Genomic DNA, 17,056 nt, shown 5'->3' on the forward strand with positions numbered 1-17,056 from the left:
AAAATCAAATTCCAGCCCTTGTTGTAAAGCAATCTGGAGATGCTACATGAGGGTTTCAAGTGTTAAATCAAGCAAAAAAAACACAAAAAATAGGGAGACACTCCATGATCATGTCAGGATCAGATTCAATTCCTTTGTTCTCTAACAGCTTAACAGATGTGGCCTGTATTGTTTCAAGACCAGCTTCTGTTTCACATAGGTAGTGAACTTTAAAATTGGTGACGTAAATTTCACATGCTCACCACTTGGTGGGGTAAATGTTTTTTGTGCGGATTTCGTCAATGGAGCGTGAAATATCTATTTTAACATATAAATAAATGATGTAAGGAAATTGTAATGTCAGTACAATTACTCTTTGGTCCCCTATCGTTTAAGCCCTGTTATAATTTGTTGTTTACAGAATTTAACATATACCAGTTTGTTTCTCCCTGGTTTTGTCTCTGTGTTAAACAGTTGATGATAGAATGTTTATGTGTTCCCTATACATAACCATGAATGACATGCATGCTTTTATGAAAGAGTAAACATAAAAAAGAATATTAACTGTTCACTTTTCCAGACCTGTGACAATGCAACCAATGTTTTGAGAGAATCTTCCGGAATGTGAGGCTTATGTCTCATAGTTGATTGTAACCTGGCTGATGTCTTGAAGTGCATTGTAACCTGTCATTCATCAATTGTTTGAGCACATGTACTGATCTAGAAGCAGGCAATCTGATCTAGAAGACAAGATGTCAAAGAAGGACCACAAGCCGTCGAAAATGAAGAATTTCTTCAAGTTTCGAAAGAGCACCACTGATGTGAGTTAAAGCAGGTTTTATGATTAATGTATAGTTTGCTGATGTTAACCTGACTCTTGTGAAATCTTGAATTTTGTCCTACATTTAAACTGAGTTCTATGAACATGTTTGTTGGCAAAATACTGGAAGTAACTCGATCGACACATCCAAATTGCACAGAGTCGATTCGCAGTGGTGTAGTGGATATGGTGTCTGCCTAGCGACCAGGATGTCATGGGTTCGATCCCAATTGTGGGAGCGTTCTATAGATTTCCCCCATAGACACGAAGTACTGGTTCTAGTCCCAGGAAACGGACTTGAGAGCGTTTTGAATAAGACTTAAGGCTTTCTAAGTAATCCACCTAAAATAAATAGGAATAAACTAAATTGCACAGACCTACGTTTTTTGGGCCATTATTTGTTTTACATCATAAGAAAGACATATATACTTTTATTGGCAATACGTTTTCATTGACACTATTTCATAAATAGCTCCTTTTGATCAAGCTGTTAATAAAATATAAATGTGGGATTAGTCACCTGTAGATGCATGTTTTGGCAAAATTATCATTTGTGGGTCGTATTTAGCTTGAACAGTATATATTTATGTGTTTTTTTATTTAGATTATTTGCAGGCATTGATTCATAGTTAGTATAAATTGAAAGGTTTCATGTAAAAGAAACTTGCATGAAAGAAACAACATGTCATTTGATTCCAATGAATAGATTTTAAATGATGGCCTAAGTAAATGATTTTTGTTTGTTTAACATGATTCCTGTACAAAATGCAAGAATTCTTCATAACGATACTTAAACATATTCTTGCACGAAGGTCAGTGTGTTAGGTCATTGTTTGCGAGCTGTACTTGGTAATGGTATTCCGGTCTTTACATAAATGGCCTGTGTCCAAAAAAACAAGTGTCATTAAGTTTAATACCTTAATATATACCGTAATGTAATTCTAGTAACTATTGTGAATACAGCTTAATTTAAGAATATATACGTTATATATATATATTCGTATTTATACCCATGTGTGTGTGTGGGAGGGGGGGTAGGAGGATGTCTTCAATATTATTAAGTGCTGCGGTTATTGCAGATTGCTGCAAAATGGCAACATATATTGGTTTACTGATAACAGCAGTGTCTCAGGGTTTTGGGTCTTATTTTAAGCAAACATGTCATTTGAAGTTCTTATTCAAAACTGAAATTTATCTCCTAAATCTTGCCTTTTTTGAATCATGATTTATGAATTAACTTATTTTTTAAAGAGCTACAAAGTATGCACATTTAACTTAAAATTACGTGCTTTGCCAGGGGTTTTTTCCTTCTAAAAGACCCGCCTAATTTCGGCCCTTTTCCCTAGAATTTTTTTTCCCCTCTGACAGAAATATTTCCCCATAAAATGATTTTCCCCTAAATTTTTTTTTTTTTTTTTAACCTTTAAATACATAAGTTAACCTGATCCAGTGTAGAAAATACAAAATATTGCATCATTAAATTATCTGTTGCCTTGAATTTGTTTTAAAAACAGTAAAATATGTTGTGATAATAATAAGTGATTATTTTAAATTTTCCTTATTTTCCCCAAAATCTGGCGTTTCGCGTCATTTTTCCCCCCAAAATCCGGCTTTTGGCGCGATTTTTTCCCCTCAAAAAAGGCCAGGCCCTTTCCCCAAAATCAGATAAAAACCCCTGTTTGCTTAAACTCCATTACTTTTTTTTTTTTAATTAACAATTAAATAGGATCCCCCCCTTGAAAACTATTTTGAAAAATCAAATTGCTTTTTACAGCTATCAGAATGGAGCAAAAATGATGAGAAATTAATGAAAGCGACAGAAAACAATGATCTCCAAAAAATTGATGAGCTTCTTCGAAAGAAAAGTCTCAATCCTACAAAGTTGGGGCCCAAAGGACTCTCAGTGTAAGTAGTTGGATAACGATTTATTAGCCTTGCTCTGGGAAAACAGGGCTTAATGCATGTGCTTCAAAAGTTGTCATAGATTAGCCTGTGCAGTCTGCAAAAGCTAATCAGGGACAGCACTTTCTGCTTAGACTGAACTGTTTTAGGTGAGACTTCCATTAAATGTGTCGTGTTCTGAGAAAACTGGGCTTAATTCATGTGCGTAAAGTGTCGTCCTAGATTAGCCTGTGCAGTCCGCACAGGCTAATCAGGGACGACACTTTCCGCTTTTATGGTATTTTAAGTTTCAAGGAAGTCCCTCCTTACCAAAAATAAAGTTTAGGCGGAAAGTGTCGTCCCTGATTAGCCTGTGCGGACTGCAAATGGAAAGCTCCATTAAAGCGGAAAGGGTCTTCCCTGATAATCTGAGATGGGGCACTTTATCAACATGCATTCAGCAAAATTTTCCCGAGAGAGTGGCTCATATATACAGGCACATTGACTATGCCCCATTTTCCCAGAGAGTGGCTCATATATGCAGGCACATTCACGATGTCCCATTTTATCAGAGAGTGGCTCACATATACAGGCACATTCACGATGTCCCATTTTCCCAGAGAGTGGCTCATATATGCAGGCACATTCACGATGTCCCATTTTCCCAGAGAGTGGCTCATATATACAGGCACATTCACGATGTCCCATTTTCCCAGAGAGTGGCTCATATATACAGGCACATTCACGATGTCCCATTTTCCCAGAGAGTGGCTCATATATGCAGGCACATTCACTATGTCTCATTTTCCCAGAGAGTGGCTCATATATACAGGCACATTCACTATGTCTTATTTTCCCAGAGAGTGGCTCATATATACAGGCACATTCACTATGTCTCATTTTCCCAGAGAGTGGCTCATATATACAGGCACATTCACGATGTCCCATTTTCCCAGAGAGTGGCTCATATAAATTTTTAAATGCAGGGCTGAGCTATGAGGAAGACGTGGGATATAACTACTCCCTCTAATTGCATTAAAGAGAAGTGACTTCTACTCCTTTTGAGATTTTACTTTGAGCCACAGATATTATATTAATTAAAAGTCAGTTAAATACAATAATAACACAAAGATTACACTTAAGTGTGTTTGTTTATGGTTGCTTATGTTTTCCTCAAAACTGACAAATGTGAGTAGTTTCTGATTAATCATAATGATGATAGGCTTGGTGAAATGAGGGAATAAAATAAGTGAAGAGTTGATGAAACGCTGAACAGAAACCACTTCTCCTTTAAGTTGCCTCACTTCTCCCTAATTTAAGCTGAGGGAGAAGTCACTTCTCCCTTAAAATTTGAACGTAGACTGAGCCCTGTAATGAGGCATTATATTGGTTTTGTTTCCATGTATGCATGGAATTTCAACTTTAATTATCAGATGATGCGGTATTTAAATACTTAACTTTCGGTTATGTTTGAATGGGTCATATTTACCATTATTTTTATTATCATCCATTTTTTGAACGCTGAATTTCCAAGTTTCATTTTTATATTATTTAAGTGAGTCATGAATGCACTCGTTTCAAAACCATTTTTCTCATGGTAAATAAATAATTAATAACAGGATTTATACCATGGATTTTCACTACTGGTATGTTGACAAGGTGTGTTTGTTCATTTTTGCAGACACATACAATCTCAACGCTTAAGGGACCTTTTCACTTTTTGGTAAATTGACAAAATAAAAAAAATTGTTTCATATTCGCAAATTTTTGTTGTAGTTTTGCTTTTTGTGAGGAAACAGTAATACTGAACATTTATCATGCTCAAAATATCTAATATATGCATCTTTTTACGATATCAAAACCTGAAAATGATAAATTGTTAAAAATGCAAAATGATTTAATGATTTACTTTTATCAAATATATAATACACCTGTGACTATTATGAGTACGGTTGGCAGAGTGCAGGTTAAAGCGCTAGACTTTTACTCCAGTGGTCAGTGGTTCGAGCACAGTTTAGGATTACTTTTTTTCTTTTTTTAATTGTATTCTTTTTTTTTTACTGGAGGTATTTAGTTCCATTGTTAACATTTACAAATTTTAACCTTCAATACATGCCAAACTAGAAATGGCGTGGCAGAGGCCGACGCGTATCCCCACGCCGCATGTTTGACCCAGGGGCGCCCCATGTTTGGTAATGGGTCCATGCATAGTTGAGATTGACTGTATTGTCATAAGAGATGTTCAGTATCAATTAGAAGTGAATCGGTGTAGAAATGAAGAAATTATAGTAAACGACAATTTTGGGTGGGCGTGGCCTATTATGGGCGGGGCGCCCCAGGGTTGGTAAAGGGGCCATACATAGTTGAGATTGACCTTATTGTCATAAGAGATGTTCAGTTTCAATTTGAAGTAAATCGCTGTAGAAATGAAGAAATTATAGTAAAAGGCAATTTTGGGTGGGCGTGTCCTATGTGGGCGGGGTGCCCCAGGGTTGGTAATGGCGCCATGCATAGTTGAGATTGACTGTATTGTCATAAAAGAAAATCAGTATCAATTTGAAGTGAATCGGTGTAGAAATGAAGATAATATAGTAAAAGGCACTTTTGGTTGGGCGTGGCCTATGTGGGCGGGGCGCCCCAGGGTTGGTAATGGGGCCATGCATAGATGAGATTAACTGTTTTGTCATTAGAGAGGTTCAGTATCAATTTGAAGTGAATCGGTGTAGAAATGAAGAAAGTATAGTAAAAGGCAATTTTGGGTGGGCGTTGCCTATTATGGGCAGGGCGCCCCAGGGTTGGTAATGGGGCCATACATAGTTGAGATTGACCGTATTGTCATAAGAGAAGTTCAGTATCAATTAGAAGTGAATAGGTGTAGAAATGAAGAAATTATAGTGAAAGACAATTATGTGTGGGTGTGGCCTATTATAGGCGGGGCGCCCCAGGGTTGGTAATGGGGCCTTACATAGTTGAGATTGACTGTATTGTCATAAGAGAAGTTCAGTATCAATTTGAAGTAAATCGGTGCAGAAATGAAGAAATAATAGTAAAAGGCAATTTTGGGTGGACATGGCCTATGTGGGCGGGGCGCCCCAGGGTTAGTAATGACGCCATGCATAGTTGAGATTGACCGTATTGTCATAAAAGAGGTTCAGTATCAATTTGAAGTGAATCGGTGTAGAAATGAAGAAATTATAGTAAAAGGCAATTTTGGGTGGGCGTGGCCCATGTGGGCGGGGCGCCACAGGGTTGGTTATGGGGCCATGCATAGTTGAGATTAACTGTATTGCCATAAGAGAGGTTCAGTATCAATTTGAAGTGAATCGGTGTAGAAATGAAGAAATTATAGTAAAAGGCAATTTTGGGTGGGCGTGGCCTATGTGGGCGGCGCGCCCCAGGGTTGGTAATGGGGCCATGCATAGCTGAGATTGACCGAATTGTCATAAGAGAGGTTCAGTATCAATTTGAAGTGAATCAGTTTAGAAATGAAGAAATTATAGTAAAAGGCAATTTTTGGTGGGCGGGGTGCCCTAGGGTTGGTAATGGGGCCATGCATAGCTGAGATTGACCGTATTGTCGTAAGAGAGGTTCGGTTTCAATTTGAAGTGAATCAGTGTAGAAATGAAGAAATTATAGTAAAAGGCAATTTTGGGTGGGCGTGGCCTATGTGGCCGGGGCGCCCCAGGGTTGGTAATGGGGCCATGCATAGTTGAGATTGACCTTAGTGTCATAAGAGAGGCTCAGTATCAATTTGAAGTAAATCGGTGCAGAAATGAAGAAGTTAATGTAAAATAACATAAAAAAATGAGTGAAAATCTCTGACCCGGTCCCGCCCAACCCCCATAACTTTTGACCCAGGGGTCAGATCAAAATTCCGTCACTGTCACCGTTGCACATATGCTCATAGCTACCATGAATGTAAGTTTCAATGTTCTAGTGCTAATAGTGTAGGAGGAGCAGGTAGCCAGGACGGACGGACAGACGCACATCAATACAATATCCCCACTTTTTCTCCGAAAAACGTGGGGATAAATATATATGCTTTAGTAAAGCTACAAAGTTTTGTGTTTAAAATGTTTTTAACATATTAAAAGTATCGCACAAATCTGTCAGCAAGCCAGTGTTTAAATGATAATTTTCGTTAGGAATGTGATTCTCAAGTGTGTCTTATATTTACCCATAGTATTTCAGGGCCCAATACTATGTGTAAGATAAGATCCACTAAACTGTTGAACAGTAAAGTTCAATTTGTTTACAATTGCGATAAGTTGTTTGCAAATGCCTCGAAGAATGTTTAACAGAAACCATTAATGTAAATTGACTTATTTGCTAATATGATACTTATTCTTTCTTTGTACTGTTTTAGTTTCCATTTTACTGACCAGTTTCTCCTTAAGAATAAATGGCTTCCTCTTTAAAAATGGGATACATACTCTTGACTTTTGATTTAGAGCAACTGATAAAATATTCATTCAAAAATCAGTGTGTTTTTTTTGTTCAAAATTGGGTCGGGTATCCGGCCCCATTTCCAACGGAAACAAAATATATATTTTTTTCAAAATAGAACCAAAAATTCAGAATTTAAGGTTAAAATTTAATATTTAAAACACTTAAATTCTCATTTTTTAAGCAATTGTTTGCAAAAAACAACAACACTAATTTAACACAGTGATTTTTTCCCAATCCAAATGGACCCAGCCCCATTCCCAAAATATCGAAAAAAACACTGAAATTGGTTCTTGTGGATTCATGCAGTCTGTTCAGGAGCTTCCATGTCCACTATCACACTGAAATTGGTTCTTGTGGATTCATGCAGTCTGTTCAGGAGCTTCCATGTCCACTATCACACTGAAATTGGTTCTTGTGGATTCATGCAGTCTGTTCAGGAGCTTCCATGTCCACTATCAAACACTGAATTTGGTTCTTGTGGATTCATGCAGTCTGTTCAGGAGCTACCATGTCCACTATCACACTGAAATTGGTTCTTGTGGATTCATGCAGACTGTTCAGGAGCTGCCATGTCCACTATCACACTGAAATTGGTTCTTGTGGATTCATGCAGACTGTTCAGGAGCTGCCATGTCCACTATCACACTGAAATTGGTTCTTGTGGATTCATGCAGTCTGTTCAGGAGCTACCATGTCCACTATCAAGTGACAATTAAGGTGTGTTTTTTGTCTCATAAGCTAACAGGATAGCTCCTTATTGGACTGCAAATATCGCAGGCTGATCTGATAAACGCAGACTGCAAATATCGCAGGCTGATCTGATAAACACAGACTGCAAACATTGCAGGCTGGTCTGATAAACGCAGACTGCAAATATCGCAGGCTGATCTGCTAAACACAGTCTGCTCTGGGGCTACATTTACACATGCTTCATATTGCATGCACCCATTTTCATAATTTTTCTATAAACTAGTACAAATGTAACACACAATTTTCTAGGTTTCGAAAACGCCCATGAATATTGGTGATTCAAGTTAAGCCAAACTGTTTAAAATACTTTAAAAATCAAACACTGTTTAAACTTGAGTCATTTTAATGAAATTTTTACTGCTATTAGTGGAGCGAAGTTCTTACTGAATTTGTACAGTGCTTGACTAAGAGTCAGATGATGGCTGGTTCAATTGCCAGCCTGGTAACATAACTTGTGTGGGGTCATTTTAGAAATCCTTTGAACAGACATTTTTCCCCTACTGCTTGTTCAAATATTTATGTAATTAATAAGAATCTACAGATTAACCCTTTACCACTAAGATGCGTATTTTTATGTGTTTGTAGTCCTTTACAAAGTTACTTTTAACCCTTTCAGTGCGGGAACCAAATTTTAAAGGCCTTTGCAAACAGTTTGGATCCAGATGAGACGCCACAGAACGTGGCGTCTCATCAGGATCCAAACTGTTTGCTATTCTGATAGTATTCTTTGAAAAAAATAGAAGAAAATGCTAATTTTAGAAATTCTGCAGACGACATTTTAGCAGACGACAAATTTCCCAGCATGCAAAGGGTTAAGTTAAGACTTTTCTCACTAGATTTAAGTTTTGAAGGCTTCATTTCCAACTCTAAGATACTGATGATCAGCAAATGAAGTTATGACTACTATAACTTACACAATATCATCATTTAATAATATTTTATGTCATTTGATTTCCACATTAAGTCTTCAGTACCAAGAATATAAATTGTGTTATTATGTCTCAGATCATTTCAAACTACACCCATATTTACAAACTACAAAGGAGGAAATGCAAAATTGACTCAAGGGATGTTATCCTATTGAAAGTTATATCCATATTCAAAATCAATGTAAGTATTTGTTCATATATCAGAGATATTAAATTATAGCCCATATCTCGAAATCTGAGGCATTCAATCTTTTAAACCCAACAGAATTGAAGTCTTTGTCATAGGATTCACAGTTCATTTACTGCACATTGAAATGCGTTTGTAAACCAATAAACTGCTTGCCTGATTTCATTTTCATCTGATAAGCTGAAAGTTGTAAAATAATGTTAGGTGTGTCATGTGTGTTGTAACCTTTGATATATGATCTTAATTAGAAATGACATGAATGACTGAGACATTTTTTTTTTGAAATTGCATATATTTTTGCTGTTAAATTGTTGAGTGTTTTTAATATGGTAAAATGCGGGTGATCTCTTATAAGTTTTTATGCCCTCTTGAAGAAGGTGGCATCCAGCAGTCATATTGGCTGTCTTCATTCCCATGCATCTATCTGTCTGTCAGTCTGTTCAAAATTTTCTGTTTAAACCATAACTTTATTGATACAATGATCTATGTTGAACTAATGTAACACAAATATCCACCATTATAAGACACAAGCCTTTCCCCAGTATTTTGCTTCAACAAAGGAGCACTGCATCCAGTGTGGCAGCTTTCAGTCGGACAGTTTGCCTCGTGATGTTTTCATCTTTTTTCATGTTCTAAAATCAATAACAGAAGTACTTCATAGCAAATTTTAACATACAAAAATGCCTTCTGTTTGTTATAAAGATTTTAAAAGTTTCAAGATAACAAAAATGGTTGTAGTACCTTATAACAGATCATGAAGGCTTGACATCACTACACCTCTGAGTTCTTCTTTTTCCCTTGAGTATCTTCAGTTTGTTATTGTTAAGAACCTGGTATCAATTCGCTGGCAAGAAAAGCACAATTTTTGTGTTCTGCATAAATTGATTGGAGTAATCAATTACTAAACATAAGAGTCTATGCTACATGTATATTGTACATGACTGTGTCTGTACATGGTGGAGACAAATTATAACTGTGTTTTAGATTCCTTACACTCTTTGAATCTGTTATAATTTATGTACATTTCTTGGTTCTGTTACAGATTCCATGTGGCCTGCCATCTTGGTTTCCTTGAGGTTGTAGATCTACTTATTTCTAATGGTGCTGAAGTTAACGTCCTAGCCATACAAGGTCAGTAAACTGTCAAAAGTACACACATTGAAAACATTTTTCACAATTGACAGCCAAATAATCGTGTTATTTTGATGCATTTATAGTCCCTCAGAAAATTAAATTTAAATAAAGACCTTTCATACTGGATTCAAGTTTAAGAGGCTATATTTTCAAACCTTAGATACTGATGAGCAGCAAACAGCAAAAAAACCTGAACATACTGTAAGTTACTCGCAGGCTGTTCTGGTTTTATGCTGTTTGCATATAGCCATTTTCACTTCACTTCTGAGTGGGAAAGGGTTAAATTGAATGTGTCTCTTTCTATAAGTTTTAAATACATTTTGATTAAGAGTTTTTAATTTGTTTGCTAAAATTCCTTTAAAGTGTCATTTTATTGCAGACTTAAAAATTTGCTAAAAATTTGATATCAATAAATCAAATGAACACTTTCCCACTCAGAGCCTAAGTAAACATGGCTAAAACCAGAACAGCCTGCGAGTAACTGGGAGTCTATTCAGGTTTTATGCTGTTAGCTGCTCATCAGTATCTAAGGGTTGGAAATGAAGCCTTTAAAACTTGAATATAGTAAGAAAAGTTTTTAAATATATTTAACTTTCTAAGGGACCACAAATGCGTCAAAATACGTATTTAAGTGGTAAGAGTTAAATAATCTACCATTGACTTCCATTTGATGTTCACTCAGTTGCTGTGCTTTGATTTTTTGGTAATAGAATGCATAGAAGATGAACATCACCCCTGACTTGTTTTGTGAGGAGAAAAACAAGTAGCTTCGTTTACAATTATAACACTCATGATACATTAAAAAAGTATATACCGGGGAGGGGGGGGGGTAATTTTAATTGTGTAAGGGCCCCATTTCTGATTGTCATATATTAAGATGTGTTTTGGAAAAACTATGCCTAATGCATGTGCATTAAGTGTCCCACTACATAATGCTTTTATGGATTTTTTTATGCAAAGGAAGTCTTATCTTAATTAAAACCCAGTCTGGGTGGACAGTATTGCCCTTGATTAGCCTGTGCTTATATATTTGATTCCTATCATTTTGTAGGTAATACTTCTGTCCAAATAGCTGCCAGAGATGGGCATCCAAAAGTTGTAGAAAAACTTCTACAGGTATGTCATCAGTTATTTTAACTTATTGATACATGTGTATCTTCCATGGAATAAAATTAGTGTTGAACCACTATAATGGCAGAAGGCTCTGTAACTTGTTCAAATGAATATCTGCAGATAAAGCACCAAAGCATATATCAGGTCTCTTCTAAATCAAAATCATGTGTATATGGTAAGCGTTTTCCATTATAAGCATATGCAGACTTTATAGCCTCATATGTGCAGACTGCACAGGCTCATAAGGTATGACACTTTATGCACCTGCAATAAATCCAGTTGTTCCTGAACGTATCACGCACATTTTGTTGATGTCATTGTAGGCGGGTGGGGTAATCGACCACAAGGATGGCCTCAGTCTAACGGCTCTCCACCATGCCTGTGTACGAGGAAAACTCCACTGTGTTCAAGTACTTCTCAAAAACAAGGCTGACCCTAACAGCCGAGACAAGGTAAACATTGGCTCTGATGTGGTTTAACCCTGTACCACTTAGATACGTATTTTCACACAATTGTTGTTCCTCAGAAGATTAATTTTTATTAATGACCTTTCTTACTAGACTCAAATATTAAAGGCTTCATATCCAACCCTTAGATACTGATGAGCAGCAAACAGCATTAAACCTGAACAGTCTGCGAGTTACTCGCAGGCTGTTCTGGTTTTATGCTGTTTGCACATGGCAATTTTCACTTTGGTTCTGAGTAGGAAAGGGTTAATCCTTTACAACTCAGATAGGCATTTGATGTGTGTTGTGAATTTTGGGCGATGTTGCTACCAATAGTCATATGAAGTTGTCGTAATTATCCCCACGCTTTTCAATATTGTGGTTATCTCCGCCGTCCGTCCGTCTGTCTGTCCATCCTGGCCACTATCTCCTCCTACACTATAAGCACTAGAACCTTGAAACTTACACACATGGTAACTATGAACATATGTGCGACCCTGCACTATTTGGAATTTTGATCTGACCCCTGGGTCAAAAGTTATGGGGGTTGGAGCGGGGCCGGGTCAGAGATTTTCACTCATTTTTTATGTTATTTTACATTAACTTCTTCATTTCTGCACTGATTTACTTCAAATTGATACTAAACCTCTCTTATAACAAATCAGTCAATCTCAACTATGCATGGCCCCATAACCAACCCTGGGGCGCCCTGCCCACATAGACCACACCCACCAAAAATTGCCTTTTACTATAATTTCTTCATTTCTATACCGATTCACTTCAAATTGATACTGAAATTCTCTTATGACAATACGGTCAATCTCAACTATGCATGACAATACGGTCAATCTCAACTATGCATGGCCCCATTACCAACCCTGAGGCGCCCCACCCACATAGGCCACATCCACCCAAAATTGCCTTTTACTATAACTTCTTTATTTCTACACCGATTCACTTCTAATTGATACTGAACTTCTCTTATGACAATACGGTCAATCTCAACTATGCATGGCCCCATTACAAGCCCTGGGGCGCCCCGCCCAAATAGGCCACACCCACACAAAATTGCCTTTTACTATAATTTCTTCATTTCTACACCGATTCACTTCTTATTGATACTGAACTATTCTTATGACAATACGGTCAATCTCATCTATGCATAACAATATTACCAACCCTGGGGTGCCCCGCCCACATAGGCCAAACCCACCCAAAATTGCTTTTTACTTAACTTCTTCATTTCTCCACGGATTCACTTCTAATTGATACTGAACTTCTCTTATGAAAATACGGTCAATTTCAACTATGCATGGCCCCATTACCAACCGTGGGGCGCCCCTGGGTCAAACATGCGTCGTGGGGATACGCGTCGGCCTCTGCCGCGCCATTTCTAGTTATCATAATTTTTTTTATATATTTTAAGTTATACATTTAAAACGTTATTAAAATACCTAACCTGGATTGCGCTTATCTACTACAATCACAATAAGCTACCAGACAACTTGTTTGTACTCCATAAGAAAACAAGATTAAAACAAAGACCTTTGTAAAAAGATTTAAGTTTTTACGGTTTCATTACCAACCCTTATAAACTGCTAAGCTGCAAATATCATAAAACCTGCACAGACTGCTAGTTATTTGCAGGCTGTTTTGGTTTTACGCTGGTTGCATGTAGCAATTATTATTTTGGGAAAAGGTTTATAAATGTTCATCAAATGGTTTGTTGTGAACACCATTAACATTCAGGACTATCAAAGTGTTAAGTTACAATATTTTAGTTTGAAATATTTGTTGTTAAGTGTGACACACAGATGATTGTTGAAATTTATGGCAGAATAGGTTTCTGTTATGGAAAAAAATATTTAACATGCAAAAGAATTATCATGATAAAAAAAACACAAAACATTTTAGTGGTCCCTTAAATTAAATAAAAACAAAACAAAAAGAACGGTTTTAATTAATGTTTGGCCCAGAGCAATCATAGACAAAAGAACTTATTTATAAATAAAATTGTGTATATATATATATATATTAGCCGTGCCTTGTGAAAAGGGCCTTGTGAAAAGGGGATTTGATGCATGTGCGTAAAGTGTCGTCCCATATTTTTCTATGCAGTCTGCACAGGCTAATCAGGGACAACACTTTCTGCCAAGAAGAGACTTTCTTTAAATGAAAAATATCAAAAAAGCGGACAGTGTTGTCCCTGATAAGCCTGTGCATACTGCAAGGCTCATATATTATTTACCAGCGTCATGCCAAGATGTGTCTTATTCCATATGCAGCCAGTGTCAGTCAAGACCAGCCTGTGCATCCTCACAGTCTGGCCAGATGCTTCGTTATCCCTTTTAATTGATCCTAATGTTTGTGTTTTCATTAGTGGACAGGGTAGCCACTGACCAGATTGTGTACATGCACAGGCAGGTATGGAGCTATGTTGGCTGCATTTGGCTATTTTTGCATGAGGCGGGTCATTTGCTCTACTTTGTTGTCTTTGTGTTTACCTTGACCTGAATTTCAGACAGGGAAGCCACCACTGTTCTATGCAGCGTTTTCTGAAGATCTTCCAATCTGCAAAGAGCTGGTTGACCATGGGGCCAATGTCAATGCTTCAGATGAAAGCCAAATGTAAAATATGTCCTTCTTCATTTATTTTTAGGAAATTAAATCAATGTTCAATCAATGTGAAAGATCAGTTACTAATTTTACATTTCAACTTCTACATGTATACCTTGTTTCTCCAATGTAATATTACATTTATAGCATTTTCATTGACTACTTGAACTACAACTAATTGAAAGAAATTTGCATATTTTTTCCTTAAATGAAAAGTTTATTTTATAGATTAAAGGCATGTGATAAAAGCAAAAAAAGCTCTCTAACTTGAAAAGTTAGTGTATTTAAATACTGTATGCTACGACAATCATGTCAAATCCTGCATGTAGATGAAATAGCTCATATAATTTTGTAATAACATTCCTACAAGTAAATATAGTACTGCTTCATTGATTGTATCACAATAATGTGAGAACATTCAACCTTTTATCAGTATTGAATTGTAACAAGTCTAGGTCAGTAATTACTGCTATAATTGGTTTGTTTAAGTACATAATTAGTTTTCAAAAATGGATACTTTTGTTGATTTCAGTGCACCTCTTATGGCAGCAGCAAAGAAAGGCAGTGTGGAAATATGTGAATTTCTATTACGTAAAGGAGCTGATCCTAAAATGAAGGATAAATCAGGTAAATTTAAGGATTCATTGGCAGGAAAATAAATCTTTAATGATAAAAGAGGTACAACTTTTTCAACCCATTTTTGTGTGGACTTTTAGGCATTTAAAATGGTTCAATTAGTGTCTTTTTAGGCAAATACAATATTTAATGTAGCCAACAAAAACAAACAGTTTTGTATCTTTCTGATTCCCCACTGATTGTTTAACTTTTAAAAGGGTTGAATTCGATAACTTTGCTGAAAGACTGTTATATTGATGTGTGTTATTGGAGACATTGTAAAGCTATTTATAGAAACTTTTTAATCTCACAGTTTTCAATATAAGCAATTAGTAATTTGAATTACAAAACAATTTTACACTATCAATATCACAATTATACATGTAATGTATAATGGCATAGGGCATTTTGCAAGAATATGTAACATAAAGTTTTTAAAATTAGTCAGAATTTAAACAAAGACAAAGCTTGAATTGTGTTTTTTTTCTCCACTGATGTCATTGTGTTGTTTTTAGGCAATGATGCCTTAGCATATGGACTGGACGCGGGATTTGCTCAGCTGACCGAGGTGTTCCAGAGGGCTCCTGCGCAGGCTGCCTGGACGGTCACACAGGAGACGGCGGGCGCCCAGTCCGCCAACGGGGCAAAGTCAAGTTAGTGGAGTTACACTTGTTAATATGCTGTTGATTATGTAAATTTGGTGCATGATGTTACTGTACTTGGTAGCTAGATCTGCGTCAATTATTGTAAATTTATAACATTGTCCCAACAAAGAACAGAGCTAAACAAAGATGCTTGTTTCTTTTGAATGTTGATATGAGCTCTGCTCTGAGATTTCAGGGCTTAATGCATATGTGTCAAGTGACGTCTTCTTTCCGCTTTTTGGAATTTTCCATTAAAAGAAATGTTCTTTTTAACGAAAATTCAGTGCGGGCAGAAAGTGTCCACACAGACTTATCAGCTAATCTGAGAGGTTACATGATGCACATGCATGGCCTTTTTCCAGAGCACAGGCTTAAATGTTAGTACATTTATATTAAAAGAACTTGCATGCTTTCACTTCCTGTAAAGTCTGCATCACAGTTATCTGTAAGATTTGTGAAATTGCTTAGAAAGTTCTTTCCATACAGCTTTTGAATGGTCTGTCAGACTTTTGCTGCATGACACATTTCAAATTCTACTTTTCAGAAACTTAACATTTTTTTCAGATGTAAAGTGAAAATGCTTTTTCAACCAGTATAAAACCAGAACAGCCTATGAGTTACTCACAGGCTCTTAAGATTTTCAGCTGCTTGCTGCTCATTAATATCTTAGGGTTGGAAATGAAGCCTTTAAAACTTGAATCAAAGATTAATGTCTTTAATTTAATTTGATTTTGTAAGGAACTGCAAATGCAGGAATTGAATATCTAAGGGGTAAATGGTTAACTGTACTGAACTCTGTTCATCTTTGCAGATTCTGATGATTTCACTCCGGTTCCTGGCCCAGTGGAAGTGGAAGCAGACGACCATCATTCCGTAGGGGATCCAGTGGACAAGGTAAATGGCAGCAGTGGAACTGTAGTCATTGATTTTGATTGCTTGTCCTCCTTGCACTATGCCTTCCAGATACCAGCATCACATGCATTATGAGCCGCTCTCTGTGAAAACGGGGCTTAGTGCATGAACTTAATGTGTTGTCCCGAACTGCAAACTTAAAAGTTTAGGATAATCAGTGACGACTCTTTCCGCCGACAATGGATTTTTGTGAGAAGAGACCTCCTAAACAAACAATTCTGTTATAGTGGAAAGTGTCATCCCTGATTAGCATGTGTTTAACACTTTGCATGCTGGGAAATTTAACGTCTGCTAAAATGTCGTTTGCTGAATTTCTACAATTAGCATTTCTTCGATTTTTTTCTAAAAATACTATAAGAATAGCAAACAGTTTGGATCCAGATGAGACGCCACATTCTGTGGCATCTCATCTGGATCTAAACTGTTTGCAAAGGCCTTCAAAAGTCGGTTCCCGCACTGAAAGGGTTAAAGCATGGGCTAATCTGGGACGACACTTTAAGCACATGCATTAAGCTTCATTTTTCTCAGAGAAAGGATTACTTCATGTCATTTATTTTTGTTTTGCATCCATCAAATGACTA

The 17,056-nt window shown here is 36.7% G+C and overlaps 1 protein-coding gene across 3 annotated transcripts in view; it reads left to right on the top strand.

The window, feature by feature from the left end:
* The first annotated feature begins 562 nt into the window (after positions 1–562).
* The window catches only part of LOC127879856 (ankycorbin-like), a 43,125-nt gene continuing 26,631 nt past the window's right edge, over positions 563–17,056 (top strand). For all 3 annotated transcript variants that reach the window (XM_052426925.1, XM_052426926.1, XM_052426928.1), the window contains exons 1-9: positions 563–800; positions 2,574–2,704; positions 10,038–10,126; positions 11,181–11,245; positions 11,566–11,694; positions 14,210–14,316; positions 14,837–14,931; positions 15,435–15,572; positions 16,375–16,457. In XM_052426925.1, coding sequence (XP_052282885.1) covers positions 732–800; positions 2,574–2,704; positions 10,038–10,126; positions 11,181–11,245; positions 11,566–11,694; positions 14,210–14,316; positions 14,837–14,931; positions 15,435–15,572; positions 16,375–16,457 — 906 coding nt within the window. In that variant the 5' untranslated portion in view covers positions 563–731. The remainder of the gene's footprint in view (positions 801–2,573; positions 2,705–10,037; positions 10,127–11,180; positions 11,246–11,565; positions 11,695–14,209; positions 14,317–14,836; positions 14,932–15,434; positions 15,573–16,374; positions 16,458–17,056) is intronic.

Source organism: Dreissena polymorpha, chromosome 4 (assembly GCF_020536995.1).
Source record: "Dreissena polymorpha isolate Duluth1 chromosome 4, UMN_Dpol_1.0, whole genome shotgun sequence".
Lineage (NCBI taxonomy): Eukaryota > Metazoa > Mollusca > Bivalvia > Myida > Dreissenidae > Dreissena > Dreissena polymorpha.